At 45.8% G+C, this 27779-nt stretch overlaps 2 protein-coding genes and 1 pseudogene across 2 annotated transcripts in view; 2 read left to right on the top strand and 1 right to left on the bottom strand.

Moving 5' to 3' along the window:
• Positions 1-19201, bottom strand: LOC100770514 (annotated as a pseudogene).
• Positions 18747-26077, top strand: LOC113832273 (WD repeat-containing protein 1-like). Its single transcript, XM_027387032.2, has 9 exons — positions 18747-18931; positions 19229-19349; positions 20771-20948; positions 21614-21724; positions 22492-22665; positions 22915-23059; positions 24321-24501; positions 25168-25278; positions 26046-26077. Coding segments are annotated over exons 2-7 (783 nt in total). The 5' UTR covers positions 18747-18931; positions 19229-19347; the 3' UTR covers positions 24494-24501; positions 25168-25278; positions 26046-26077.
• The window catches only part of LOC113832249 (WD repeat-containing protein 1-like), an 11979-nt gene continuing 8955 nt past the window's right edge, over positions 24756-27779 (top strand). Inside the window, exons 1-4 of the mRNA XM_035453030.1 lie at positions 24756-24761; positions 25168-25278; positions 26046-26219; positions 26469-26613. Of these exons, the coding sequence (XP_035308921.1) occupies positions 24756-24761; positions 25168-25278; positions 26046-26219; positions 26469-26613 (436 nt within the window). The remainder of the gene's footprint in view (positions 24762-25167; positions 25279-26045; positions 26220-26468; positions 26614-27779) is intronic.

Raw genomic sequence — 27779 nt, 5'->3', positions numbered from 1 at the left:
TAGCAGGACAGCCCCTCAAATGAGGTCAGCAACATTGAGGGGCATCTCTTCAATGGAGGTGTTGTAGAATGTCTCGAAGAGTCCTCTTTTCTTCTGTCACCATATTGATAGCCACACCTTTACAGCCAAAGTGACCACCATGACCAATTCTGTGGATGTAGTTTTCCCTGTTGGTGGGAAGGTTGTAATTGATGACTAAGGAGACTTGCTGCACATCAATGCCTCTGGCCAACAGGTCAGTGGTAATTAATACTCTACTAGAACCATGATCTAGTAGAACTCCCTCATGATCACATCTGGTTCCTTTTGGTCCGTATCTCCATGCATAGCAGAAACAATGAGATCCCAAAAGGCATGCATCTTCTCAGTGAGCCAATCCACCTTCCTTCTGGTATTGATAAAGATTACTGCTTGGGTGATAGTCAGGGTTTCATACAAGTCACACAATGTGTCAAGCTTCCACTCCTCTCTTTCCACATTGATGTAGAATTGACGGATACCCTCCAGGGTCAACTCTTCTTTCTTGACAAGAATCCAAATGGGGTCTCTCATGAACTTCGTGGTCACCTCAAGGACATCTGAGGGCATTGTAGCAGACAACAAAACTACCTATGTGTTACTATTGAGCTTTTGGAATATATCATATATCTGGTCCTTGAACCCACGGCTTAACATTTCATCTGCTTCATCCAGTACAAACATCTTGATGTATTTGGGAGACAGGTATCTCTGGTTAAGCATATCAAACACCCAGCCAGGGGTGCCCAGAATGATATGGGGAGCTTCCATCTGCAATTTCTGTACCTCAGCACGCACATTGGTGCCTCCAATAAAGGCATGACAAGAGGCACCCATGTAGTCTCCTAATGCCATGACCACCTTTTGAATCTGCTGAGCCAACTCATGAGTGGGTGCCAGAACCAAAGCCTGAGTGGGCTTAAGATATAACTCAATCTGCTGCAGAATTGATATGGCAAATGTAGCTGTTTTCCCAGTCCCAGACTGGGCTTGAACAATCACATCATAACCCTTGATACAAGGAAGAATGGCTCGCTGCTGGATGGCAGAGGACTTCCAAAAACCATAGGCATAAATACCACAGAGGAGGGATTCTGAGAGATTCATGTCAAAGCTATCCACAATCTCATTTCAGTTACTCTCGATGACGCCTTCAGGCTCCATCCTGTCGGGGCCATTGTCTCTGGATATTTAGGGTGTCACTTCTGTTAATAAAGATCAAGGGGCTGTGCCCTCACACATGAGGCTGAGATGCAATCTTTGCCGCCAGACCCACATGTTCTGGTCCTGACCAATCAAAGCATGTGCACCTCCTCCCAGGCTCCAAGGCCATGCAGGGAGGGAATCTATATGTGGGAGAGTGACCCTGAAGAACAGGAAGCATTTCCAAAGCAGCATGATCTAATGGAGAAAAGGCTTTGCTTACCCTCTTTGGGAGAGCCAAGAAACAAAGTAGAAGGTCACAGTGATGGTAATACACCGTGATAGAATATACAGACCATCTTTGGGTTCTTGGAACCACATAGACTCCTATAACAGAGCCTGGTACATGATGTCTGAGTGCTACCTTAACAATGGGAGAAAATGGGAAGGCAAAGAACCCATCAAATGCATGCTAACCTGGGCTATGTTCATATTGATAAAATGCTTCCATAAGATGGGTCTATAGGAAAACCTGTGGAACATTTAGTTACTGACTAATGGGAAAGGACTCAAGCCATTGGGGATGGTGCCATCCCTGGTCTAGTGGGTCCTAGGCTCTAAGAAACCAGGCTGATCAAACCATGGGGAACAAGGCAGTAAAAGGAACACCTCTGCCTGGCAGCTCCTGCCTCCAGGTGCTCGTCCTATTTGAACGCCTGTCCCAACTTCCTTCAGTGACAGACTATGAATATGGATGCATGAGGTTAAAAAATCCTTTCCTCTCCAACTTGCTTTTTATCATGGTCTATCATAGCATTAGTAACCCAAATTAAAAGGGGGGCATGAAATGAGTTGAAGGAGGAGTGATAGAACATTAAAAAAATCATTTCTACCTAACAAAAACATGAATAATAGGCAATAGAATTAAACCTTGGGATGTAAGAAGGCTCAGTCCTTGAGTAATGTCTAGCTGAGAAGTGGGAAGACACCTGGTGAACTAAATCCACTTGCCACAACACTGACCCTTTTCAGTGGAACTCTACCTATTCTTAGGACAACTTCCTCAGATGGATGCTAGTCTTGACCCTTGAAAACCCTTGGATCTGAAGTGCAAAGGTAGAAGTCCTTAGGAAGACCTTCATACCAAGGGACAAGGCTTCTATCAAAGTTAAATCAGCCCCTGGGGAAACATGCTGTGACCAATCAAATATTGACTCATTGTGATGCTAATAGAGTAGAAGCCCCCAATGGATCATTAGATAGTATAGAGCTTGCAGACTCTAGTGTAGTACTTTCTGATTAATTACATACAGATAGGTACTGTCACACAATAAAGCTACTGCGAGGCTGTTAGTATAAGCAACACGACCATGGGGGAGAAGGTATCCCTCTAAAATAATTCTAGATGCTTCTGGAAGGGATGCCTCATCCTAATTAAGTACAGAAGAGATTCTATCCTCTGCCCTATATCTGCCCCACGCTCAAGTTAGTCATGAGCCATATAAGCACAGAATTTGCTGAATTTGTCAGCTGGAGTTTGAAAATGAAGGAAATTTCCAGAGCCCTGTTTCATAAAATCATAACTGCCAGTGGTCTCCGCTTCCCTGAATTCAAGGACAAGATTTGGTCATCTCATCTCTTCACCAAGGTGTATATGCTTAGTGATGGGAATCCCATCCTGAACATGCCCCATCCTACAGCCCAATGCAGTGGCTTATGAGAAGAATGTATTCTGGAGTTCAGGTAAGATGAAGCAGACCACTAGCTAGAAAATAGCCCTAAGCTGTTCCATCAAAATTCTATGGTTAAAGGCCCCACCTGAACAGTTTATTTTCACCTAAAGCCTTGTGTTAGATTCCTCCAGCCCAAGATTGCCTTTAAACATCAAAACAGCTAGGAAGACTAAATTAAGGCTTAACATCTTTGAGATGGATAATGGTGTGGACTATCCAAGGTCATGGTGCTCTAGAGATTTGAGGACATTGTCCTCAAATGAATTCATCTAGGCCTTCAATGGAGTGAAGAAACATTCCAAGGGTAAGTCAGGTACTGAGACACCACATACCACAGGAAGCACCCTGAAGTCTAAAGTCTCTAGATACCCCCACATCCATTGTCATTAAAAGCTGAGGACTTTGGGTACCAGCTCCCTGAAGGTAGGATGCCATGTGTATTAATTATTCTGTAAACCTGCCGGTTTTGTACAAACTAAATTATCCCCTGGGATATGACACCTCCAAACCTCAAGGCTTATGGTCCCACTGTGAAAAGTATTTTGCAACTACCATGCCTATCTGGGCACCATCTGACAAATGAGAGGCCCCAGCTTTTGTCCAGAAAAAGGCCCTGGTTATAGGATTTAAGGTTTAAACTATGGCCAATGATAGCCAAAAGTACAGAGAGCTAAACCTAAGGATCAAGAGGACAGAAGTAGTGACTTAAACTTTCTCAAAAACTATTTGACAAAAAATTGCGCCCCCCCACTCAGTTTTGCTTAGTACTTAAAAACCAAGGGAACAATTTTTCATGGTGTCACCAACATCTAATTCAGCCATAAGACTTTATCCAATAATTTACCCTTTTAAAACAGGGTAAGGGTCTTCCCAATTCCTTTTCCTTCTCTAATCTTGCAACAAAACTCATTGAATTTCCTGATCCCAAAAGTTGACCTCTCATTATACACTCTCAAACTTTGATTACCACACCAAGTGCTAAACTTCATGGACACATGTGCTCCATTTAAAATGTCCTCAGATTCATTCCAGCAAAGTAAAAGCAGTGATTCCTAACTTTGGAAGACATTCTTCCCTAGCTAGGTCAATCCAGAACCATAGGGAAACAAGCAGAACAGACTGCTTCTTCCCTTAGTTCTTAATTTGGTTCCTATTAACATGATATAATGATCAAAAAGCAACACAGGGAGGAGAGTCTTACATTGTTGTCTTACATTTCTGGGTCACCATCCATTGAGGGGAGCAAAGGCAGGAACCTAGAAACAGAAACTGAAGCAGAAGCCATGAAGGAATGCCACTTCCTGGCTTGCTCAGCCTGCTATCTTATTTAACCCTATCTGCCTAGGGATGCCCGCCACACACAGGAAGATACCACATCATTTATCAAGAAAATGTTGCCAAGGGTTCTTCCAAGACACCAGGCTACATGCTTGTTTTTTTTTTCTTCTTCTTCTTTTTTTTTTTTTTTTAGCCTAGCAGACACCAGTGGTTGTGTGTGCTGTATTGTGAGAGACACTGCAGTGACCTGTGTGGTGCATGGGTGAGCTGGGAAGCCAGAACATGGAAAAGAATTGCTTTGGACATGACTCCCATACTTTCCTAATCCTTGCCTCCTCCTGCGGGACATAATGATGTAGAATGATGTGCATGTTGACTTCACTCAGGACGAGTGGGATTTGCTGGATCCTTCCCAGGAGAGGCTTTACAAAGATATGATGAAGACCAACCGGAAGCTCACTGCTATAGGCTACAAATGGGGAAATGACAATATTAACTTTGTCAAAGTTATAACATATCAAAGCAGACTAACCGGTCAGACAAGACTTTGGTCTTAGCAAATCCAGGTAAGTGCATCCACTACAAGGAACAAATGCTGCTTTAAGGACTAAATGCCATCCAAGTAGTTTACAATGCCACAGATGAATGCTACAAATAGAAACTATTAAACCAAGCACAAGGACAGTGTTTTAGTGTCTATGAATCAAGGAAAATTCTTTATGGCCCGAGTCAAAAAGAGTAAAGAACAAATGCCATCTACTCGTGGTGATCTAGACAAGCTCCCAAATGGTTTTCTTAAAAATCTAGTGAAATTTATGTCTATTTTTTTCCATAAATATGGACAATGATCTATGGTTCTGGGTAATCTCATCACCATGGATGCCTATCTGTACATAGCTGACATTTAGGTCCTTCCCACTGAAGTCATGATAGTCAGGCCAGCCCACCTTACTAATAACCTTCCAGATGCCCAGTGTTTCCAAATCAGCATCTATGGAAACTCCTTAGATACTATTTTTCCATATGTCTCCATAAATATCTACATTTCCCAACTTACTTTTTAAAACAATGAATCCCTGAATTTCCTTTGGCTGAGATGATATGCATTCTCCTTTAAAAAGTGTTTACTGAAGGTCCATGAACAATCAGCCTTGCAAAAGGAAGACAGTCTTAGCTGCAGGCAGCATCATTTCCCTAGGAATAGGCCTCCAGCTTGGGGTCCTAGGCTTGTCAAAATTGAAAATGGCTAAGCACTAAGCAAGCACAAGTGCATTACTATGCTTGAGAATATATATATATATATATATATATATATATATATATATATATATATATATATATGACTAGCTCCATCAACCAAGCTCCTGCTTCTGTTATTTCCATGCTGATGGACTGTACCCCTCAAATGTGACAGACATCTCCCCCATTAAGTTGCTTTGGCTGGATAATTTTATCATAGCAATAGGAAATTAAAGAGGTTGCTTCCTCTCATTATCTTCAGTGACTTAAGGTTAGTTAATTCAAACCTGTCCTTGCCTTTCAAGGTTAAAGGCCTAAGACCGAAGTTATAAGGTATGGCTACAGCAGGATGTCGGTTCTAAGGAGTAGATTCTTACCTAGATAACTAAATACTTGATCTAAGGTTACTAAACGCCTTAAGGCCAGATAAGAAGCTTGATCCAAGGTATAGTTATGTTTTAATCCTCAAGGCCAGATAGCAAGAGCTTTGACCTAAGGTGTGGTTACTAGATATTTGGCAAATTAAGTAATTACCAAGTAATATCATGTAATTCAATCTTGTTTGTAATTCAAATATAAGGAACAAAAAGATGTAATTTTTTTATATATCATGAAAAAGTCTTTTGCCTCCCCCCCCCCTTTTGGTTGGAGTATATAATTGAAATATTTTAGTTTGCTGAGAGAAAAAGTTTTAAAAGATTTTAGTTCACAGAGAGAAAAAGTTTCCCACAGGCCTGGCCCATTACAAGGAAGTTGGCCCCAACCCCGGGCACATCCTATGGTTTAGACGGGGGCAGTTGCCAAGACAATCCTCTTTGGGTCACACCTGGCTGGCCAACAGATAATCAAGGACTTTCCAGAGTACGTTCTATGGTTTTTCATTTGTAGAAAAGCAGGTCACACCTGGGTAACCACTCTAACATGAGATTATACTTTGTAATCAATCACTTTATGCCCCTTGCCTGATCTCTGCGGTTTTTTCCTATATAAGGAGCCTGTAACCCTTGCTGGTGTGTGTGCAGCTTCCCCAATATTGCTGATACCCGAATGCGCATTCGTTCAATAAACCCTCTTGCTTTTGCAGCTCTTGGTCCGATTTCTGAGTCTTGGGGGCTCCTCGGGATCCTGAGGCCCTTAGGGGTCTGGGGGTCTTTCATAATAACCTTGAGCAATAAACACAGTGAATACTGACAGCCTCCCTATATGTCCCCCTTTTGACTATCTTCTGTCTCTAGCATATTTCTTTCCTCAATACACACTCCTTTTCTCAGGTATATCCAGGCAAGTTGGCTAAACCCAACAAAATACCCAAAGCTTCCATCCAGGCTCTGTGGCTTCTGTCAGAGTCCTGTCTACCCCAGTTTTCTGCCTTGTGTCTTTTCTTCTTTCTCTTGCTCCCCCACTCAGGACCATCCATGCAGTTGTACTGGGTGTGGCAAAAATGCCCATCTCAAAGCAAGAAGTACTCATCTTGTGATGAAGAAATCAGGCAAGGGGCTATATTAACAACAACAGTTCCCTTTCAGACACTACAGTTTAAAGAAAGTTATTTTTTGGTGAGTTTGATAACTTCAGACTTATTCATGATGTTCTTTTGCTCTGTAGCACATTCCAACTTACTCAGATTTCCTTAAGATTGAGAGATGCAGGGGAAATTTGCAATTGAAGATGTTCTTAAACCCCCACTCACTCAGATATTTCTGCATCCTTCTAGTTAGATTCTCAATGTAGATTGTGAGTATTGAAAAATCTCTACTCTGTATTCAATCCTCCCATTCCAGATACCACCCCTCAGAAAGCTTCCCAAGGGACATCTCCTCCCCAGAGCTGACTAAAACCATGCCAACTGGGTATTTAAGATCTGATCATTTAGACCGGCCACATACTCTCCCTTCCTGCATTCTTGAGTCACCCAGGAATGCTCTCCTCATTGCTTTGCTCTATTAACTATGGATTTGTTAATTCAGTTTGATTTGGCTTATCAGCAGATGAACCTAATATTTATCAATTGAGGTATTCTTCCCACAAGAGCAGTAACAATTCATTCTTTTCCAATAATGGCTTAAACATGGTTTTAAATCATCAAATCATGTAACAAGCCAGAGACGAGGATTCCAACAGAACCATCACAGTCTGGTTAGGAATAAATTTTAAGTCTACAGTCAAGGCTTCAATACTTGAAGTACTCAACATAATTCCAAGTCTCATACACTTAATCCTTCAGCCTCACTCTTGTCAGGTCTGCTTTTCTAAGGGTCGTTGTCAGAGATGCCCTGATCAAACTCAGGAAAAACCTGGTAGACTCAATAGTGATAGTTCTGTTCCACCTATACATACCTTCCAAAGTATAAGAGGTCACTGCAGTAACCTGGGGGACCAGCAGGTAGAGGTACTAGGGCCAAGTTATCCATGGGCTGGGCTAGCCTTCCTCATCTGTCTTGTGGAAGCATTTGAGTCTTCAGCCTCTCTTCAGTGTCATCATTCTACATCTGTACTGGGACCCTCAATCCAAGGATGGCTTCTTCTATGGTAAGGAAGGTCATTCTTTAGAAATCAGGAATTGTACAGTGCATGTATCAATTTGGGAGGGATTTGGAGGGCACACCATCAATGTGTCCTATTCTAGACAGTAACTAGAAAGGCTCTAGGCTTCAGAAATATACACACAGTGATAATGGAACCACCACTATTGAGTCCTGAAATAGGTGGGGTTACACATTCTCATGCCACAGGGACCATCCTTATGCTGGAGTCCAGTCCTGCACACCTAGCTGGCAACAACAAAGGGACCTTGACTAGGTGTGTCCTGCCTTACAGACAAACAAAAGAACATGGCTTCCCTTCCAGGTGGGTCAGTTGGACTAACCAAGGACACTAAGGAGACCAGTACAAACTTAAGTTCTATTTTGTTGTAGAGACATTCTGGCACTCCCATGCCTGGAGATTGTGAAGCATTCTTAGGTTCCAGATACTACAAAGAAAGGAAATATTTGACTTCAGCCTAGTAATGCTGGCTCTACCCAGACCCTGGTCTAACAGAGCTATACCTCAGGCATGACTTTGACCAGACAAGGGCACAAGCCATCAAGTATTGATAGAGGAGTGCTTGAAGCCACCTCTTTCAGGATTCATGTCTCCATGCAGGGAGAGGAAGGCCTCTTTCCTGAGCACATGCCTTTAAAAGAAGTCATCAGGCTTCTGAAAGAACTGCAATCAGCAACACCACAAGAGAATACAAGAACACGCTTGCAGATCCCACTTGACATGCATTTGACAACAGACCAGAAGGATGGCTACACCAACCCCTTGAACCTTAGCAGAGTAAATGGTGGCATTAGGAATCCTGGAAATGAAAGAACCTCCCATTTTGTTATCCAAAACGCCTACTCCCTTCCATAAAGGACTGAACCTTTGGACTATCTTCAAACCTCAAGACACATACTTGACTGCCATAGTGTAATTTTTTTAGGATTCTTAGAATGGCTTCCAGCTCAGTATCATATAAGACCCAGTCACCAATAATGACACTGTAATACACAACATGGAGTTTATTCCATGGATTCCTCCTGTACAATGGGAAGACATTTCTGACTTCCAATTGCTGAGCTCAACATTCCAGTTGACAATGGCTCTGATGCCAGGCAGGTGCTGCAAACCCTCTGAGAGATGTTCATCCAAATGGTTGCAGCCAGAAAAGCAGAGCAAGGATTTCTCAGCTGGTCTTGGAGCATTCTCTCAAAACTAGGCCAAGTTAAAACTAGGCAAACTATGTCAAGTTTGCCTTGACATAGAAGTGGGATAGCAAGTGACAACCAAGGAGAGATTCATGGAGGATTTGATAGAAGAGTGCTTGAAGCCTCCTATCATGGTCCATGTCTCCAGGCAGAGAGAAGATGAGCCCTTTCCTGAGCACATATCCTTAAAAGAAGTCATTAGGCTTCTGAAACAACTGCAATCAGCAACACTACCAAGAGAATGCAAGGACACACTGGCAGGTCCCACACACATGTATTTGGCAACAGACAGTGAGGATGGCAACAGCAATCCTTTGAACCTTAGCAAAGTAAGTGGTGGTTATTAGAAGTCCTGGAAATGAGACAGCCTCCCTTTTCATTATCCCAAAAGGATAAGTGTCCTGAGTCTGAGGGAGGTGATTCTCATGGAATCCACTCAGCATGAGAGGCGAGCTTATTAAGTCACCTCCAGGTACCACTAAGTGTCCCAGAGGGCATCTTCTTCTGAAGTCGTCCCCAAGGAGAAGGGACAACCAGAGATTATCTTCAGGCTAGAGCAGACTGAAGACTGCCAGAATCTGAGGCCAACTCCACGTATGTGAGGGTCACCATAAGAGATTCTACAGAGAGCATACAAATGTGAGGAAAGTCACAGATCTCCTCTAGTCTTTTAGCCCACCAGAGAAGACACAAGGAGAGGTCTTTTTTCTGTAACCAGTGTTCTAAGAGCTTTATAATCAGGCCTGAAAGTACATTTGGTCATACACCAGGGAAAGAAGCCTTTCCCATGTAGTACATGTGGAAGGTTTTCTGCCATGAAACAATGCAGGCTCATGCTAGGTTTCACGCAGGGGAGAAGCCCTACACCTGCTCCCTGTGTTACCCTTCCCAGTCCTCCACATCACACTGGAACTGGAGTAATTGCAGAACGAGACTGAGCTGTGTGTCCTTCCTAAATACAATACAGCTTAGGCTTCAGTGTGCCATCTCCACATGAAGAAACATGTACTTTCTAAAGAGCAAGCAGCCAGTGAATATGTGATATAGGACTTCTTTATTCTTCCCTCAATCTCTTGTCACCTTCCATTGCCATGTTGGGGTAAAGAAGAGGAGTTATTTTTCTGTGTGTTCACTAACATTTTTCCAAGGACTAAAAGTAGCTTATTTGCTCTTTTGGGTTTTTTTCCTACCTTTGGTAGGTTAAACAAAAGAACACATGTTAGTGGAATACTGGTGTTGGAATGGGACGGAATTAGAAATGAGATAAGGGGCAACACTCTCACAGAACTTAGGTGTACACAGAATTCTCAATCAAGTAATCTAATTTTAAAATTTTTTTGAAAAAGGGAACTTCAATTGAGAAAAATTCCCCTACCAGTTTAGCCTGTGAGCAAGCCTGTGGTCATTTTCTCAACTGAAACTGGATGGCCCAGCTCACTGTGGGTGGTGCCACCTCAGGCTGGTGGTCCTGGGTTGTACAAGAAAGCAGACTGAGCAAGCTGTGGGGTGCAGAAGGCTTTAAAGAACTTTCCCAATGGTTTCTGCTTCAGTTCTTGCATCCATGTTCCTGCCCTCAGACATTTCAGTTACTCCTCCCATGCCTCATTAAGATCGGTAGATATGGATCCCAGCTGCATGCCATTTCATGGTCCTAGAATTCTTGAAGTGAAGACAAGAGTGAAAGGCTAAAGTGGTGGAGAAGCAGCATATGACTAGGCCAGCTGAGCCAACAACTCTATGACAAGCCATCAATAGACCTCATCTGGATGGTCTCCAGATTAGAATACTCTTGACTAAAACAAGAAAATTGACAAGCTTCTTGCAGCACAGCCGAGTCCAACAGCTCTGATAGGCTTAGGGATACTGTTCCCCTACAGAAAAAAAAAAAATTTTTTTTTCAATTTATACGGGGAGACTTGTCAAGTGCCAAGAGGATGGTGCTCCAAGCCAAGCAGATCCTGCGGGAGAGATGCTCCAAGCCATGCAGAGCCTGTGGGAGAGATGACTGAACAGATTTTTTTTTTGTTTCAGAAACATATTGTAGCATGTCTCTTGATTTGGGCTTCTGATCAAGAAGAATTTTTTCAGGCCACTCATGTTTCGAATTCTTTGGTTATGGTTACCCTTGATGACCAGTATTACTGCTATTCACCTGCAGACCTACAATTCATTTCCCCTTGGGTGGAGAATAGTCCACTCATGGGGAAGCAGATCAGAGAATACCTGCTAGCAGCAGACAGAGCTCAGATGAAAGGTAACTATACTTACACTGTCTTCCCCAAGACAATCTATGGGGCCAGGCATCTATGGGACAGAGTTCATGCCTCATTTTAGGAAAAAGGAGTAAGGAGCCTGATGGAGTATCCAAGTTTATCAGAATCCCTTCTCCATGGAAGTTAAGGTAGCCCTATAGAGATGTGCTTTTGGAAGGAATAGGCCCTCTGGTTCCTGTTCATTTAGATGCGAACTAAGGAGAAAGCCAACAGTGGAGGCTTTAGGAACAGCCACCCAGGGGACAAGGTCAGAAAGCTATCAGGCTTGAACTAGGACGGTGTTCTGGAAGCTTCAGGGCCTTAACTATTATCCTCAACAGCCCCTGGGAAGAGGGCTGGGCCAGTTCCATAGGAAAGATTTAAAGGTGTACCCACCCCCACCCCACCCCACCAAACATGCTAATGCCCTATGCATAGTTTTCCCAATCAGGATCAGGATGAAAGCACAGTGCTAATTAGACATTCAAGGTATGCTAAGGTCCATACAAGCACACTTCTATAGAAGCAGTCTTCATGCAACCAGTAATGGGTTTTGCTAGGACCTGAAATTCAATAACATAACCCATACAGAGTAACAAAGGCCAAGTCTTCCTACCTTGATCTCAGCCAGACCATACAAACCAGTCCCCAAAACCAAGTATTACACAAGCAGATATGTGATCACACATCTAGAAGTCAGGAGGGCTGGCTTACACAGTCTAAATTGGAAGAAATTAGTAGCACTCGAGCTAAAATGTTCTGCTAATCTAGCACCAAAGCTGGCTGAATACATAAATCTGAATTTTACAAGATCAGTTCCTATAACTGGGCTTCTCTAGATCTGCTGTTGCTTTGTACATAAAGACAACACTAATTGAATACTAGATGCAGACCACTAATGGCTTCTTAACTTGGACAGCTAAAACCTGAACTGCTGCTGCCTCTAATGTATAAAGACAGTGTAAAGTCAGGTGTTGAGGCACACTCCTTTAATCCAAGGAAAACTCAGGTAGAGGCCCGAAGGTCTCAGAATTTGAAGCCAGCATATCTACAAAGCAAGTTCCAGGACAGTCAGGGTTGTTATACAGAGAAACCCTGTTCCAGGAAGAAAAAAGCATACTCAGTGTCCAGAGTATGGTCTTAAAATCGTGGCCTGAATAAGGCCTGAAAATAAACAAACAAACAAAAAAAACCATTGTTCTGGAAAATACTCTGGGTAGGCAAACAGAACAGGCTTGTACCATGGCCTCAGGGTACTTCACCTGGTGTAGCAGCAGGCAGATGAAAGTTGAATCTCCTAGCAACATTACTCCATCAAAAGCGGTGGGGGTTGCAAAACATAGGGCAGTAACAGAGCCCATAGGTACTGAAAGACCCTCAGATCGAGGGGTCTCCACAAATTGGACAGTCCCCCCCAAAAAACTCAATGTCCAGTCCAGCTGATGTAAAAAACAAGAGGTAAATTTATTATGGTACATTTTCGCAAATGGGCCTCCCAGTCCGACAGACAAAGGAAGCCCTGTTCCTCAAAAGCAGGCTTCTTTTATAAGAGAAAACCATAGGCTTTTAGGGGTTAGGGTGGTAAACAGAGTCACAGGTTCTTTGGAGATCTCTTATCTTTGGGGCCAGAGGGTCTCCTACTCAGTGGCATAGTCTGTTCTTATCTTCATGACCCCAGGGCAGGGTGGCCCTCTGGGAATTCTTGGTATTTAGTTAGGTTGTCTTGTGACCTTATAAGGGAGTTATTGCTGCCTGCTAGTGTGACCTTGGTTAGATTTCTAAGTCAGATCGCCCTGTTTTTAGTGTGAGAGGTTTTTTCTTTCTAAGTCTCCTTATTTTATTTCTTTGTTAATTCTTAAGTCCTTCAGTACTACAGGAGAATTTCCCTCAATGGCTGTAGGATACATGATTAGGTTCCTCTAAGTCATTCAAAAGAAGGTTTGCCAACTGCAGTCCTTAGCTGTCAGCCAAACCCCACTAAGGATCATGCCACTTCCCACTCCCAACCCTGACTAACAGGCTTAGCTGCCTTGGAAGTTAGTTTCAGAAAGGTAGGTAAGGAACTACCCACAAGACACATCTTACATTACATTACTGTAATGTTGGCAGTAATGCAAAGTTCTCAGAAGCTACCACTGTAGATCATCTCAAAATGTCAAATGTCTGGGGGTCTGTGATAGAATTGAAAAGCCTGTGTGCTGGCTTATATTGTCAACCTGACACCAAACTTGAGTCACCTGGGAATATGGGAACCTCAACTGGAGTTGGCCCTTGAAGTTTCACTAGTTGCTTCATCTGGGATGAACCGTTTTGATTGCTGTGGGAGAGCAGAGTCCACTGGTGGCAATGCCATCACTGGGCAAGTAGGTAGCCTGGGTTGTCAACATAAGATTGTGGCTTGAGGATTATGAACTAGAGAGCAGCCGGCCAGCAATCAGAGTTACTCCCATTTCCACTCCACATTCCTGCCTGAACTTCCCTCAGTCATAAGCTGGTGAACCTGGACAGCAATTGGAAGAAGAAAAAAAAGGCTGTCCCAGCTTACTCTTGGATCATTTACAGAAACAAAGGCCAACTACAAGCAGACAACAGGACACTAAGCTTGTTGGAGGGTGGGGATTGGGGATGGGGCCGGTGAGGTCTTTAACAATTGAACACAAATTTATAGTCTCAAGGAGGCATCCAGTAAACCAAGCTCCCTTAGGGATGGGATGAGTTAAGAATCCACTTGCTATCCCTTCATCAAGAAATACAATTTCTGGGTAGGTTGCTGGTCAGGCCAGAATTCTTCTAACCTGTCCTCAAACAATAGCTTGAGGACCAAAGCAGCAGTCCCTTTAGAGTAACAGCACAGCTCTCCCCAGGCAACCACACCCCCCCCAACCAAACCAGGCCTCAGCTCCAGAATCAAAGTAGTTGAAGCTCATCTTTCCCACATGCGACTTGAAAACACTTCTAGTCTCACCTAAGTGCACCTCAGAGGTCTTTAACCTGGAATGGATTTTATGATTTGCAAGATCCAAAACTAGGCTATGCAGCCTAAGACATTGCAGTCAGATCCAGCAATGGACAACTACTGTTCTATAGTCAGGCCTGTTCAAGAGCACAATGACAACCCTCTGCAGCATCCGTCTTGATGCAGAGTGAAGGTGAAAGTGAGGATGCACTGGAGAGACATGACCCAAGCCTGGCTATTCAGAGTTTCTTGATGACCCCAGAGTATGGTTTATTTTAGCTCATTTAGCAGACCCAAGACTGGGAGAGTTACCTAAATTCCTTCAGAGGGTAGGCTATGAGAAGGTAGACTCAGTGACAGGGAAGACTCCCACACAGGTCTAGAGGGTAGGGGCACGAGCCTAGTTCCCACTTAGTGGCACCAGGTCCTTTTTCAGGCTGGATGTAGATGAGAACAAGTGTGGAGGTCCTTTAGAATTTGGCCCCAGGTTTTTGTTACAATGTACGTAAGAAACTGCTTTGGTGGGGAAGAGCTCCTTAAACTTGGCAAGTTTATTTGGTTATCTTGCAGGAATTGATCATGCTTGGCGTTCTGGAGCTGTTGACAAGACAACCCAGGAAGCTGGAGATAGCCAGTCACCCCTGTTGACATCGGGATGAGTGAATACTGCTCTTTTGGGAAGACTGCTCTTTTGGGAAGACCACATCAAGAATCTAAAACTAGAATCCTACCAACATTCTTTTGGGGAACCATACAAGAATATCTATAATTGCAACCATTTCCCATGAATATCTCTATCTTGAGGAAAAGTACATTGGAATGTGTTTGGGTGCATTTCTCAGGAACTTCAAGGCTTACCCATCACAAACTACTAAGGCTAATTCAAGTAACTAAAACTAGCTTACCTAAGACTGTTCCAGGCCTTTCCCTAAATATTTTTCCGGTCCCTTGTTTTATAGTAGCATGCTTTGGAATTCGATGCAGATTTGTGACTTAAGCCGCCCATTTCCTCACAGCAATGACAACCAGCAGCTTCATTTGAAATGTCTGCAAAGTTCTTGTGGGGAAGGGAGAAATGCTGTACCCAGGTGCTGAACACTATAGTATGTAGCTTGTAAAGGAGGCTGACCTCAAATGGAGGCATCTGGAATGGCCTAGAAAGAGCAGGTACAGAAGGCTGAGGTAGGTGCTAGACAGGGCGGAACCACACCCATTAAGCTGTATGAAAGCCAGGCAGGAAAGGTTAACTCCAAGGCTTTCGAGGCCAAAAACTGAGTAGAGGGGTAAGGCGACTAACACCACACTGGCTGTAGTAGATTGATTCTAATTAGGGCAGAACCAGCTGGCTAACACAGGCCCAGGTGGCGTGAGGCAATTGGAGAAAGTAGCATTAGTAAGGTAGAGATCCACAGACTCAAGCTAAGTGCTTCCACAAATACTGCATTTGACGAAGGACTGAATGTGGGAGATGAGGATCATGGCTCAGCTGTTCAAGAGCAGGGGCTGCTCCTTCCGGATGACTCCAGTTCAACTCCCAACACCCACATGGCTGTTCCCAAATGTCTAACTTCAGTTCTAGAGGATCTAACATCTTCACACACAGAGGCAGTAACAGATTTGCATGAACTAGAAGTTAAAATATATGAAGCTTTACCGCTTCACTTATCAGTGGGGAAAAAACATGCCAAAGCCTGCAGTTAGGGAGGGGAAAGCAGAGCATGGATCTCAGTTGGCCGTGTTTCTGCTTTTACAGCTACCTTTAATAGAAGCCACCCTTGAACAGCAGTGGAGGCTTCGGGTACAGAGAGAAGTAGGCACAAGAATCAGGCTAATTTCTAGATGAAAGTCATTGCATGGATACAAAGTCAACTGGCTCAGGTTCACACACTGAGTAGAACTGCAAGGAACAAATTAGCTATACCTGGATGCGTGGTTTGAGCTAATCCAGCTGACTTTGCCCAGAAACAATCACAGTGAAGCAACACCTCAGTGACCCTTATTTAAAACCCAGAAAACTTATTTTGACACATGGTACTGGATTTTTATAGTGATTAAGCTGCCCCTAGTATCCAAGTTCTCTGAAGCTTTCATGTAATTTAAGCTGAAAAATATACCAAAGCCTGGTATATTTTGGAGGGTCTCTCTTTTCATTGCCGGTGCTGAGCCTTTATGCACACAGGACAGCTTGCATCCATCTGCTTAAGTTATCCCTACAGTCCTCCTCACACAAGTGATCCAGCAGTCTTTGTACAATACTCACTGAGTGGCAACTTTAGTATGGTTTAGAAAGGTTTTCCTTTAAGATTTCATGTGCATTGATGTCTTTGCCTGCACGTATGTCTGAAGGTGCCAGATTCCTTGCTGGGAAACGAACCTGGATCCTCTGGAAGATCAGTCACTGCTCTTAACTGTCTAGCCATCTCCCCAGCTCTACTAGAAAGATTATCTGTAACAACTGTCATCTAGAACAATTCTAGTAGGTCAGAAAACTCACAGCCTACGCTATCTTTTCCCAGAATCCTAGGATAGACACCTTGCTGTTAATGAAAATATCTTTAGCAAAGCTGTAGACCAGAGCACTATCTATTCTGTGCATTAAGGTAGACAGAGTAACACAAGGACTGTTTCAAGTCGTAATTGTAGTTAAGTAGCCACATGTGGCTTCCGGGCAGTTTGGAGATTTTTTTCAAGCCTTGAGACATCGTATGAAATATCAACATCACAGAGTCAAGTGGAGAGAGCAGGCTAGGACTCTAGGTTTCAAGGTTGGGGCAGGAGAGACTCATTGGTTACAGGTTCAAGGTTGGGACAGGTGAAACTTGGGAAAAGTTGTGACTGAAGTGAATACTTTCGAGTCAACTTAATCGCGTAGGACGCCCTAGAAACCTAGCAATCCTGGAAGACAACAGATCACAGTAGGCAGGGGTTTGCATTCCTAGAACCTTAAGAATGTTGGTGTGTCAGTGCACAAAAGACTAGGTACTAAGGAAAACAGGATATAGTTTCAAGTTAACACTGAGGCGCCACAGAAGCCCTAGGAGGACACACTTTAAAAGCTCTCTGAAATTTGCAACTCCTGTAGAGGCATCTAACCACTAGATAGCAACTGAAAAGTTAAACTATATCAGGCCAGATAGCAAACAGGTGGGTAGCCAGCCAGGGAACTGCCAGAAGAGGTCGGTCTGACCTACAGAGTAATTAAGACAAACTTGGCTCCAACTTCTGAAGCAGAAGACAAATTCATCTAAGGCAAATTTCTAGGAGTTTCCCTCCGAAAAACCACTTCTCTGGTTTCCCAACTAGGTTTTCAGAGCTTTTCAAGCAATTAGCTGTTAGTCTTCTTCGTTTTGCTCTAATGAATCATCTTGAGGCTCAGAGCAAATTCCAGGCTTTGCTCCCCCCCTCTAAGAACAGAGTTCCAACCCTCATGCCCTCTCCACACCCCCACCGCCCCGTGCCCGGCGTATTTAGTAAATTGGCCCTGTGGCCTTAGCAATTACATCCTTTGCTTTTGGCTTCCTTGCCACTAGACGTTTAAAGAGTAGGATTAGCAGGAGGAAGAGACAGGGAGAGTTCAGATATAAAAGGCGCTTTATAAAGTTTCTGCCTCAAGGAAGGAGAGTTCCTACGTATACCCGAGATTTTTTAAAGCCATACGAGCTACAGCTTCAAGTCTTTTGCAAGCCCGGGCGCCAAGGTGGCAGAAAACCGCCCGAGGGGACACCGCTACACCAACGAGAAGCTCATATTGGGTACCCCCAGACTTCTACTGTGGCATATGCTGCCTTTTCTTGGGTCGTGTTTTTGCGTCACTTCCGGGGCGGGACCCATAAGGGGCGGGGTGGGGGCGGGGTTTCAGCCTAGGCTCCACGGGCTGGGGGGCGGGGGTTTCAGCGCAGGCTCCTCGGGCTGCAGCCTAAGAGCTGAGCGCTTGACTATATATGGTCAAAGCTGGGGGGCGAGCCGCGCCGGGTTGAGTCGAATGAAGGGACCAGCTCCCCATTTCGGCAGCCATAACAGCCGAAAACGTGCTTCTCTGACCTTGCCTTGGTCACCAGAGGTTAGGTGCCTGCCTCGTGGCAAGAAACCAATCAGAAGTTAGCTGGTGGAGCTATGATTTATGGACAAGTGCACAGCAAAGATGCAAAGAGCATAGCTACCACCCTGGGAGGGCCTATGGGCCATAACAACCAGTTGACCAATCAACACACGGCAAACCCTCCAAGCCTGGAGACGCACCAATTCTGAGCCTGTGCATGCCCCTAGACACTCCCCTTACGCTACTCTACAAGATCTCTATGCAGATACTTCAAGCTGTCTTTCCAGCCATCCACCATGGCGGGTTGATGAAAGACCCGAGCTAACATGGGGTTAGCTCGTTAAACAACTACAACAAAGCCTCCTGCAGTTTGCATCAAGCTTTCTAGTCAGCCTGGTGATTGGGGTGACCGGGGTCCTGGACGGAGATCCTGGGGTGCCTGAGCTTCCAGGGGTCATACAGTCCGTAGCAGCAGCCCGCAGGGGCACGCCAGAGCCTGTCTCGCGGGGCCGCCTTCCTCACACATCCATAAGAGATTAGTGAGTGTGTGGGCCTCGTTGCTGGCTTCTGGGGTCGGTGTAGACAGGAGGGCGCTGGGGTTGTGCACGGTCGCGGGGTGCCGGCCGGGAACCCCGGAGTAGGTACTGTGGGCTGGACGGGGGAACTGCGTGACCCCGGGGCCTGGCCGCACCGCCGACCAGAAAGTCTGCCCGCCGTGCCCGCAGGCGGCAACAGGTGACCGGCCTGGAATCCCCGGTGTTGACCGCCTGTGGCTCCCCGGGTCCCAAGTGCGCCGGAGCACCCCTCATGCACGGTTCCGCGTTTGTGTCTTCCAGAGAAAGTGTTCGATAGCCTTCCCCAGTGGAGCGTAGCGTCTCCAAGATCCTCGGCTGAGACCCCAAGGGCGATCATATTCTCTACAACACTGGCAAGTGCGGCATCCTGAGGAATATCGATGTGAGTACCCCATGTGACCCCGCGTGCCCTCTTTTAGTCTCTGCCTTTCGAGGTACCTACCGAGTCCGGAATTCATGCCCTTCCGCCCCCTTATCTCCCTGACGGTTGTCCTGAGGTGAGGGGGTAGCCAAGACCCTTCTGCCTAGGAGCCACACCTTGGAAGGCTCAGATGACTGGACTAGACATTTTCATTCACCACAAAACACCCTAAGGCTCAAGTGACCCTGGGGTTTGTGCTTTAAGTGACCTGAAGGAGATGATGTATCTCCATCCTTTCCTCTAGCACACACCAGGCACTCTGCTGGCCTTGCAGAGGGATCTTAAGACATTGCTTATGGTAGGAATGCTTGATCTCCATATGTAGGAGCTACATGAGGAAAAGCTTTTGACACCTCTCTTCCCCACCCTGCTCCTATGCCTAAGCCCACAACCACCAAGTTAGCTCAGTCCCACCATGGTGACGGCAGCAGAAGGATAATGGGAACCATGCTTTTCCAAGTAGCCATAATTTCAAAGGAGACATTTTTAAAGCATTATTTTGATTATCCATCATCTTACCACACTGATCCTGCTGGTAGCTCCATGCTAGGGTCCAGAGTCACATATGGCTGGTGGTCCTGACTGAAACGGCTATATTCCATTTTTATACTGTCCCCTTCACCTACCCTGTTACAGAGGTGGCAACCTTCTGTGTTTATGGGAACAGGGATCCTAGCCTATCTTAAAGCTGTCCTCGGACCACCTCCCCTACAGTTGTTGTACCTGCATCCCAGGCAGCAAGAAAGGGGTAGGGGATTGAGAGAGAAATGTGTTACTTTACAGGGGAATCCCCTCAGTGGTTACACATAACCCCTCTGAGCCAGTTTTTTTCTTCTAGATGGGCCCATCACTTGAGCTTTCTCTGTGCATGCCAAAGACGTGAAAAGATCTGTTGGGGAGGTGGTTGCCCTATCAGGACTAGTGTCCAGTGGGGTGAGAGCTGCAGCCCAGGTTTTTCTCCTAAGTAGCTATAACAATTGGTTGTCATGGGTACCAGCACTGAGTCGGCTAGCTCCTTTCTACTAAGAGATACCAACTTGCCTATTCCTGGCCTTCCCAAAGAAACTTAGGAAGTGATGAAGCCAGAAAGAAACTGCTCCCTGTAGCTCCATCCTTGGTGGAGGTGCTAATACTGGGCCATGCTGCCATGGACAGCTGGCCCCTTTCCTACATAGCCTCCATCTCTTCTGAGACACCTTTGGACATGAGCTTTAAAGCCCCAAAGCAGTCCTTAGTGCATATCAATCCCTATAGCATCCTCAGGTATGCAATATCCACCATAGGCCTATGCTCTAGCAGCTTGACCATTGGGGTTCCCATTGTCTTTCTGGGATTGATTTTTTTTTTTTTCTCCTCTCTCTCCTCGACACTGACCGGGAAAGGATTGGAGCCATCTTCTTATGGGAGGGTGGCTCTTCTGTGGGTGAGATCACAGCACACAACAAAGTCATCAACTGTGTGGACATCAAGCAGAGCAGGCCCTACCGACCAGCAACTGGGAGTGATGATAACTGCAGCATTCTTCGAGGGGGCCCTCCTTTCAAATTCAAGTTAATTGGTGTAAGTGGGCTTTCTTAGGGTGGTTTTGTGGGTGAGTTTTGTGGTTTGTATTGAGACCGTGGGACCTAGATAGATGTGTTTAGATATGGATGCAGGAAGGTAGTAACAGTGTATGCTCTAAGTGCTGTAACGTATAGGAAGCAGATTTAGTGGGGAAAATAGACACAAATGGGGAATTCTTAACCCTGGTCCTCATAATTCTAGGCCCCAGGCTGAGTACGGAGGCTCCAGTAGGGAAGGACATGCTCCGGATAATGCGAGTGTACATAGTATTAGGGTAGGTAGCAAAATGCCAGTTATTTGGCTCTGTTGAGCTAGGCTTGCTAAGCCATCAAATTAGCAAAAGATCTCCCTCCAGGACATCTATCTGGATTGGCCTCTAGGGTACCTCCCTGCAGAGCAGAGATGCCTGGAGTGGAATCTGAGGAGTCAAGTGCTCAACCTTTTTCCTAGGAGCATTGTGCATTTTAGTCTGGAGGTCTTTCCTCAATTCTGGCCTGCGACTAACAGTACCATGGTCCTTTTGTTGAGGAAGGAAAAGTCTCCATCAAAAGATGGCAGGTGTGCCTTAGAGTCCAGAGCCCTTAAGCAGAATCCACCTTTCCTGCTGATGAGCAGTGTTGTCTTAAGGGGCCACTGATCTGACTATATCTTCCCTGTCACAGGTTGTCCTCCTGAAGGACCAGAAAAAGTGCTTCAGTATCGACAACCCTGGCTATGAGCCCGAAGTCGTGGCCGTGCACCCTGGTGGGGACACAGTGGCTGTTGGAAGCTCGGTAAGACCCTTTTCTTTATTTTGTGACCTTGGAGCCTGGAGAAGGCCAGGGTCTTGAGTGTATGCTGGAATCCCAAAGATAGGCTCCAATGGTAGTGAAAGGATGAACTTGCCAGTGAGATCAAGAACAAGCAGATAGAGAGCAAGCTTGCTTCTTCCATGGCCTTTATATAGGCGAGCAGCAGATGTAGCCCAGATTAAGGTGCATCATTTAATCCTGACTCAAAAGATCTGGATTAAAAGTGCTTCTTCCCACTTTTTGGATCCTTTAAATAAGGAAAAATAATCCTCACAGATGTACCTAGCCACTTAGGTTTCCGTTAATTCCGGATGTAGTCAACCAGCAAGAATGGCTATTACTCAAGGTGTACCTGGCACATGGTGACAGGAAGCATGCTGGAGCAGATATATGTACCTTGCCAGACACAACTGGCGCCCCAGAGGTTGGGAAGCTATTTGTGCCGTTTTCTTCAGGTTGACCTTTCAGGGAGCCATGAGCACTATTTTAGGGGGTCTCCTTGGCAGCCAGCCAATACAGAATGAGACTGGGGAGGCTTGGGGTCCAGACATTTCTGCCCAGGTAAGGAGGAAGCTGAGATTAAATAAGTAAGGAGTATGTGAGGAGGAAGCAGCTGTTTCTTGGCAGCCAGAGCCCCAGGCATGGACTGGTGCCTACAGAACCATGGCAGAGCAAACCCTGACCTTCCCCTATGACAGGGCACATGGTGTGTATGTTAAGGAGTGACTGCTTTGTGTCCCTGCCTACAGGATGGCAAAGTGCGTGTTTACTCCATCCTGGGCTCCACGCTAAAGAATGAAGGCAAGCTCCTAGAAGCCAAGGGGCCAGTGACAGACTTGGCCTACTCCCATGATGGTGCCTTCCTGGCTGTGTGTGATGCCAGCAAGGTGGTCACAGTGTTCAGTGTGGCTGATGACTACTCGGTGAGTAGGGTGCAGACCCCTATATACTATACTTGAAGGCACATGGGAGGACTCTAGCCAGGTGCTCTTAGGCTTTGACTTCCTCAGCTATGTCTTCATCTCCATGAGTGTCAGACACCTGGTGGAGCTATTGGGAGGATGCTGGTAGTGATCAAGGACATTAGGGCTTCTCTCTGTTACTGGGAGGAAGGACACATAGTACCCTGGCCAACACTACAATCTAACACCTCTGTTTTCTTTCTATATTAGGAGAACAATGTTTTTTATGGACACCATGCAAAAATCGTGTGCCTGGCTTGGTCACCAGACAATGAACACTTTGCCTCAGGTGGCATGGACATGATGGTGTACGTGTGGACACTTAGTGACCCAGAGACCAAAGTTAAGATCCAAGGTAACTCATCCCTGGGCCTCAGGGGTCAGTTCTCTGACCATGCTCCCTAAGCTCAAGTGACCCTGGGGTTTGTGCTTTAAGTGACCTGAAGGAGATGATGTATCTCCATCCTTTCCTCTAGCACACACCAGGCACTCTGCTGGCCTTGCAGAGGGATCTTAAGACATTGCTTATGGCAGGAATGCTTGATCTCCATATGTAGGAGCTACATGAGGAAAAGCTTTCGACACCTCTCTTCCCCACCCTGCTCCTATGCCTAAGCCCACAACCACCAAGTTAGCTCAGTCCCACCATGGTGACGGCAGCAGAAGGATAATGGGAACCATGCTTTTCCAAGTAGCCATAATTTCAAAGGAGACATTTTTAAAGCATTATTTTGATTATCCATCATCTTACCACACTGATCCTGCTGGTAGCTCCATGCTAGGGTCCAGAGTCACATATGGCTGGTGGTCCTGACTGAAACGGCTATATTCCATTTTTATACTGTCCCCTTCACCTACCCTGTTACAGAGGTGGCAACCTTCTGTGTTTATGGGAACAGGGATCCTAGCCTATCTTAAAGCTGTCCTCGGACCACCTCCCCTACAGTTGTTGTACCTGCATCCCAGGCAGCAAGAAAGGGGTAGGGGATTGAGAGAGAAATGTGTTACTTTACAGGGGAATCCCCTCAGTGGTTACACATAACCCCTCTGAGCCAGTTTTTTTCTTCTAGATGGGCCCATCACTTGAGCTTTCTCTGTGCATGCCAAAGACGTGAAAAGATCTGTTGGGGAGGTGGTTGCCCTATCAGGACTAGTGTCCAGTGGGGTGAGAGCTGCAGCCCAGGTTTTTCTCCTAAGTAGCTATAACAATTGGTTGTCATGGGTACCAGCACTGAGTCGGCTAGCTCCTTTCTACTAAGAGATACCAACTTGCCTATTCCTGGCCTTCCCAAAGAAACTTAGGAAGTGATGAAGCCAGAAAGAAACTGCTCCCTGTAGCTCCATCCTTGGTGGAGGTGCTAATACTGGGCCATGCTGCCATGGACAGCTGGCCCCTTTCCTACATAGCCTCCATCTCTTCTGAGACACCTTTGGACATGAGCTTTAAAGCCCCAAAGCAGTCCTTAGTGCATATCAATCCCTATAGCATCCTCAGGTATGCAATATCCACCATAGGCCTATGCTCTAGCAGCTTGACCATTGGGGTTCCCATTGTCTTTCTGGGATTGATTTTTTTTTTTTTTTCTCCTCTCTCTCCTCGACACTGACCGGGAAAGGATTGGAGCCATCTTCTTATGGGAGGGTGGCTCTTCTGTGGGTGAGATCACAGCACACAACAAAGTCATCAACTGTGTGGACATCAAGCAGAGCAGGCCCTACCGACCAGCCACTGGGAGTGATGATAACTGCAGCATTCTTCGAGGGGGCCCTCCTTTCAAATTCAAGTTAACAATTGGTGTAAGTGGGCTTTCTTAGGGTGGTTTTGTGGGTGAGTTTTGTGGTTTGTATTGAGACCGTGGGACCTAGATAGATGTGTTTAGATATGGATGCAGGAAGGTAGTAACAGTGTATGCTCTAAGTGCTGTAACGTATAGGAAGCAGATTTAGTGGGGAAAATAGACACAAATGGGGAATTCTTAACCCTGGTCCTCATAATTCTAGGCCCCAGGCTGAGTACGGAGGCTCCAGTAGGGAAGGACATGCTCCGGATAATGCGAGTGTACATAGTATTAGGGTAGGTAGCAAAATGCCAGTTATTTGGCTCTGTTGAGCTAGGCTTGCTAAGCCATCAAATTAGCAAAAGATCTCCCTCCAGGACATCTATCTGGATTGGCCTCTAGGGTACCTCCCTGCAGAGCAGAGATGCCTGGAGTGGAATCTGAGGAGTCAAGTGCTCAACCTTTTTCCTAGGAGCATTGTGCATTTTAGTCTGGAGGTCTTTTCTCAATTCTGGCCTGCGACTTAACAGTACCATGGTCCTTTTGTTGAGGAAGGAAAAGTCTCCATCAAAAGATGGCAGGTGTGCCTTAGAGTCCAGAGCCCTTAAGCAGAATCCACCTTTCCTGCTGATGAGCAGTGTTGTCTTAAGGGGCCACTGATCTGACTATATCTTCCCTGTCACAGGTTGTCCTCCTGAAGGACCAGAAAAAGTGCTTCAGTATCGACAACCCTGGCTATGAGCCCGAAGTCGTGGCCGTGCACCCTGGTGGGGACACAGTGGCTGTTGGAAGCTCGGTAAGACCCTTTTCTTTATTTTGTGACCTTGGAGCCTGGAGAAGGCCAGGGTCTTGAGTGTATGCTGGAATCCCAAAGATAGGCTCCAATGGTAGTGAAAGGATGAACTTGCCAGTGAGATCAAGAACAAGCAGATAGAGAGCAAGCTTGCTTCTTCCATGGCCTTTATATAGGCGAGCAGCAGATGTAGCCCAGATTAAGGTGCATCATTTAATCCTGACTCAAAAGATCTGGATTAAAAGTGCTTCTTCCCACTTTTTGGATCCTTTAAATAAGGAAAAATAATCCTCACAGATGTACCTAGCCACTTAGGTTTCCGTTAATTCCGGATGTAGTCAACCAGCAAGAATGGCTATTACTCAAGGTGTACCTGGCACATGGTGACAGGAAGCATGCTGGAGCAGATATATGTACCTTGCCAGACACAACTGGCGCCCCAGAGGTTGGGAAGCTATTTGTGCCGTTTTCTTCAGGTTGACCTTTCAGGGAGCCATGAGCACTATTTTAGGGGGTCTCCTTGGCAGCCAGCCAATACAGAATGAGACTGGGGAGGCTTGGGGTCCAGACATTTCTGCCCAGGTAAGGAGGAAGCTGAGATTAAATAAGTAAGGAGTATGTGAGGAGGAAGCAGCTGTTTCTTGGCAGCCAGAGCCCCAGGCATGGACTGGTGCCTACAGAACCATGGCAGAGCAAACCCTGACCTTCCCCTATGACAGGGCACATGGTGTGTATGTTAAGGAGTGACTGCTTTGTGTCCCTGCCTACAGGATGGCAAAGTGCGTGTTTACTCCATCCTGGGCTCCACGCTAAAGAATGAAGGCAAGCTCCTAGAAGCCAAGGGGCCAGTGACAGACTTGGCCTACTCCCATGATGGTGCCTTCCTGGCTGTGTGTGATGCCAGCAAGGTGGTCACAGTGTTCAGTGTGGCTGATGACTACTCGGTGAGTAGGGTGCAGACCCCTATATACTATACTTGAAGGCACATGGGAGGACTCTAGCCAGGTGCTCTTAGGCTTTGACTTCCTCAGCTATGTCTTCATCTCCATGAGTGTCAGACACCTGGTGGAGCTATTGGGAGGATGCTGGTAGTGATCAAGGACATTAGGGCTTCTCTCTGTTACTGGGAGGAAGGACACATAGTACCCTGGCCAACACTACAATCTAACACCTCTGTTTTCTTTCTATATTAGGAGAACAATGTTTTTTATGGACACCATGCAAAAATCGTGTGCCTGGCTTGGTCACCAGACAATGAACACTTTGCCTCAGGTGGCATGGACATGATGGTGTACGTGTGGACACTTAGTGACCCAGAGACCAAAGTTAAGATCCAAGGTAACTCATCCCTGGGCCTCAGGGGTCAGTTCTCTGACCATGCTCCCTAAGCTCAAGTGACCCTGGGGTTTGTGCTTTAAGTGACCTGAAGGAGATGATGTATCTCCATCCTTTCCTCTAGCACACACCAGGCACTCTGCTGGCCTTGCAGAGGGATCTTAAGACATTGCTTATGGCAGGAATGCTTGATCTCCATATGTAGGAGCTACATGAGGAAAAGCTTTTGACACCTCTCTTCCCCACCCTGCTCCTATGCCTAAGCCCACAACCACCAAGTTAGCTCAGTCCCACCATGGTGACGGCAGCAGAAGGATAATGGGAACCATGCTTTTCCAAGTAGCCATAATTTCAAAGGAGACATTTTTAAAGCATTATTTTGATTATCCATCATCTTACCACACTGATCCTGCTGGTAGCTCCATGCTAGGGTCCAGAGTCACATATGGCTGGTGGTCCTGACTGAAACGGCTATATTCCATTTTTATACTGTCCCCTTCACCTACCCTGTTACAGAGGTGGCAACCTTCTGTGTTTATGGGAACAGGGATCCTAGCCTATCTTAAAGCTGTCCTCGGACCACCTCCCCTACAGTTGTTGTACCTGCATCCCAGGCAGCAAGAAAGGGGTAGGGGATTGAGAGAGAAATGTGTTACTTTACAGGGGAATCCCCTCAGTGGTTACACATAACCCCTCTGAGCCAGTTTTTTTCTTCTAGATGGGCCCATCACTTGAGCTTTCTCTGTGCATGCCAAAGACGTGAAAAGATCTGTTGGGGAGGTGGTTGCCCTATCAGGACTAGTGTCCAGTGGGGTGAGAGCTGCAGCCCAGGTTTTTCTCCTAAGTAGCTATAACAATTGGTTGTCATGGGTACCAGCACTGAGTCGGCTAGCTCCTTTCTACTAAGAGATACCAACTTGCCTATTCCTGGCCTTCCCAAAGAAACTTAGGAAGTGATGAAGCCAGAAAGAAACTGCTCCCTGTAGCTCCATCCTTGGTGGAGGTGCTAATACTGGGCCATGCTGCCATGGACAGCTGGCCCCTTTCCTACATAGCCTCCATCTCTTCTGAGACACCTTTGGACATGAGCTTTAAAGCCCCAAAGCAGTCCTTAGTGCATATCAATCCCTATAGCATCCTCAGGTATGCAATATCCACCATAGGCCTAT

Source organism: Cricetulus griseus (genome assembly GCF_003668045.3).
Source record: "Cricetulus griseus strain 17A/GY chromosome 1 unlocalized genomic scaffold, alternate assembly CriGri-PICRH-1.0 chr1_1, whole genome shotgun sequence".
In the NCBI taxonomy this organism is placed as follows: Eukaryota; Metazoa; Chordata; class Mammalia; order Rodentia; family Cricetidae; genus Cricetulus; species Cricetulus griseus.
Note: the sequence above shows the minus strand (reverse complement) of the source record. Positions and strands in the feature narration are given on the sequence as shown.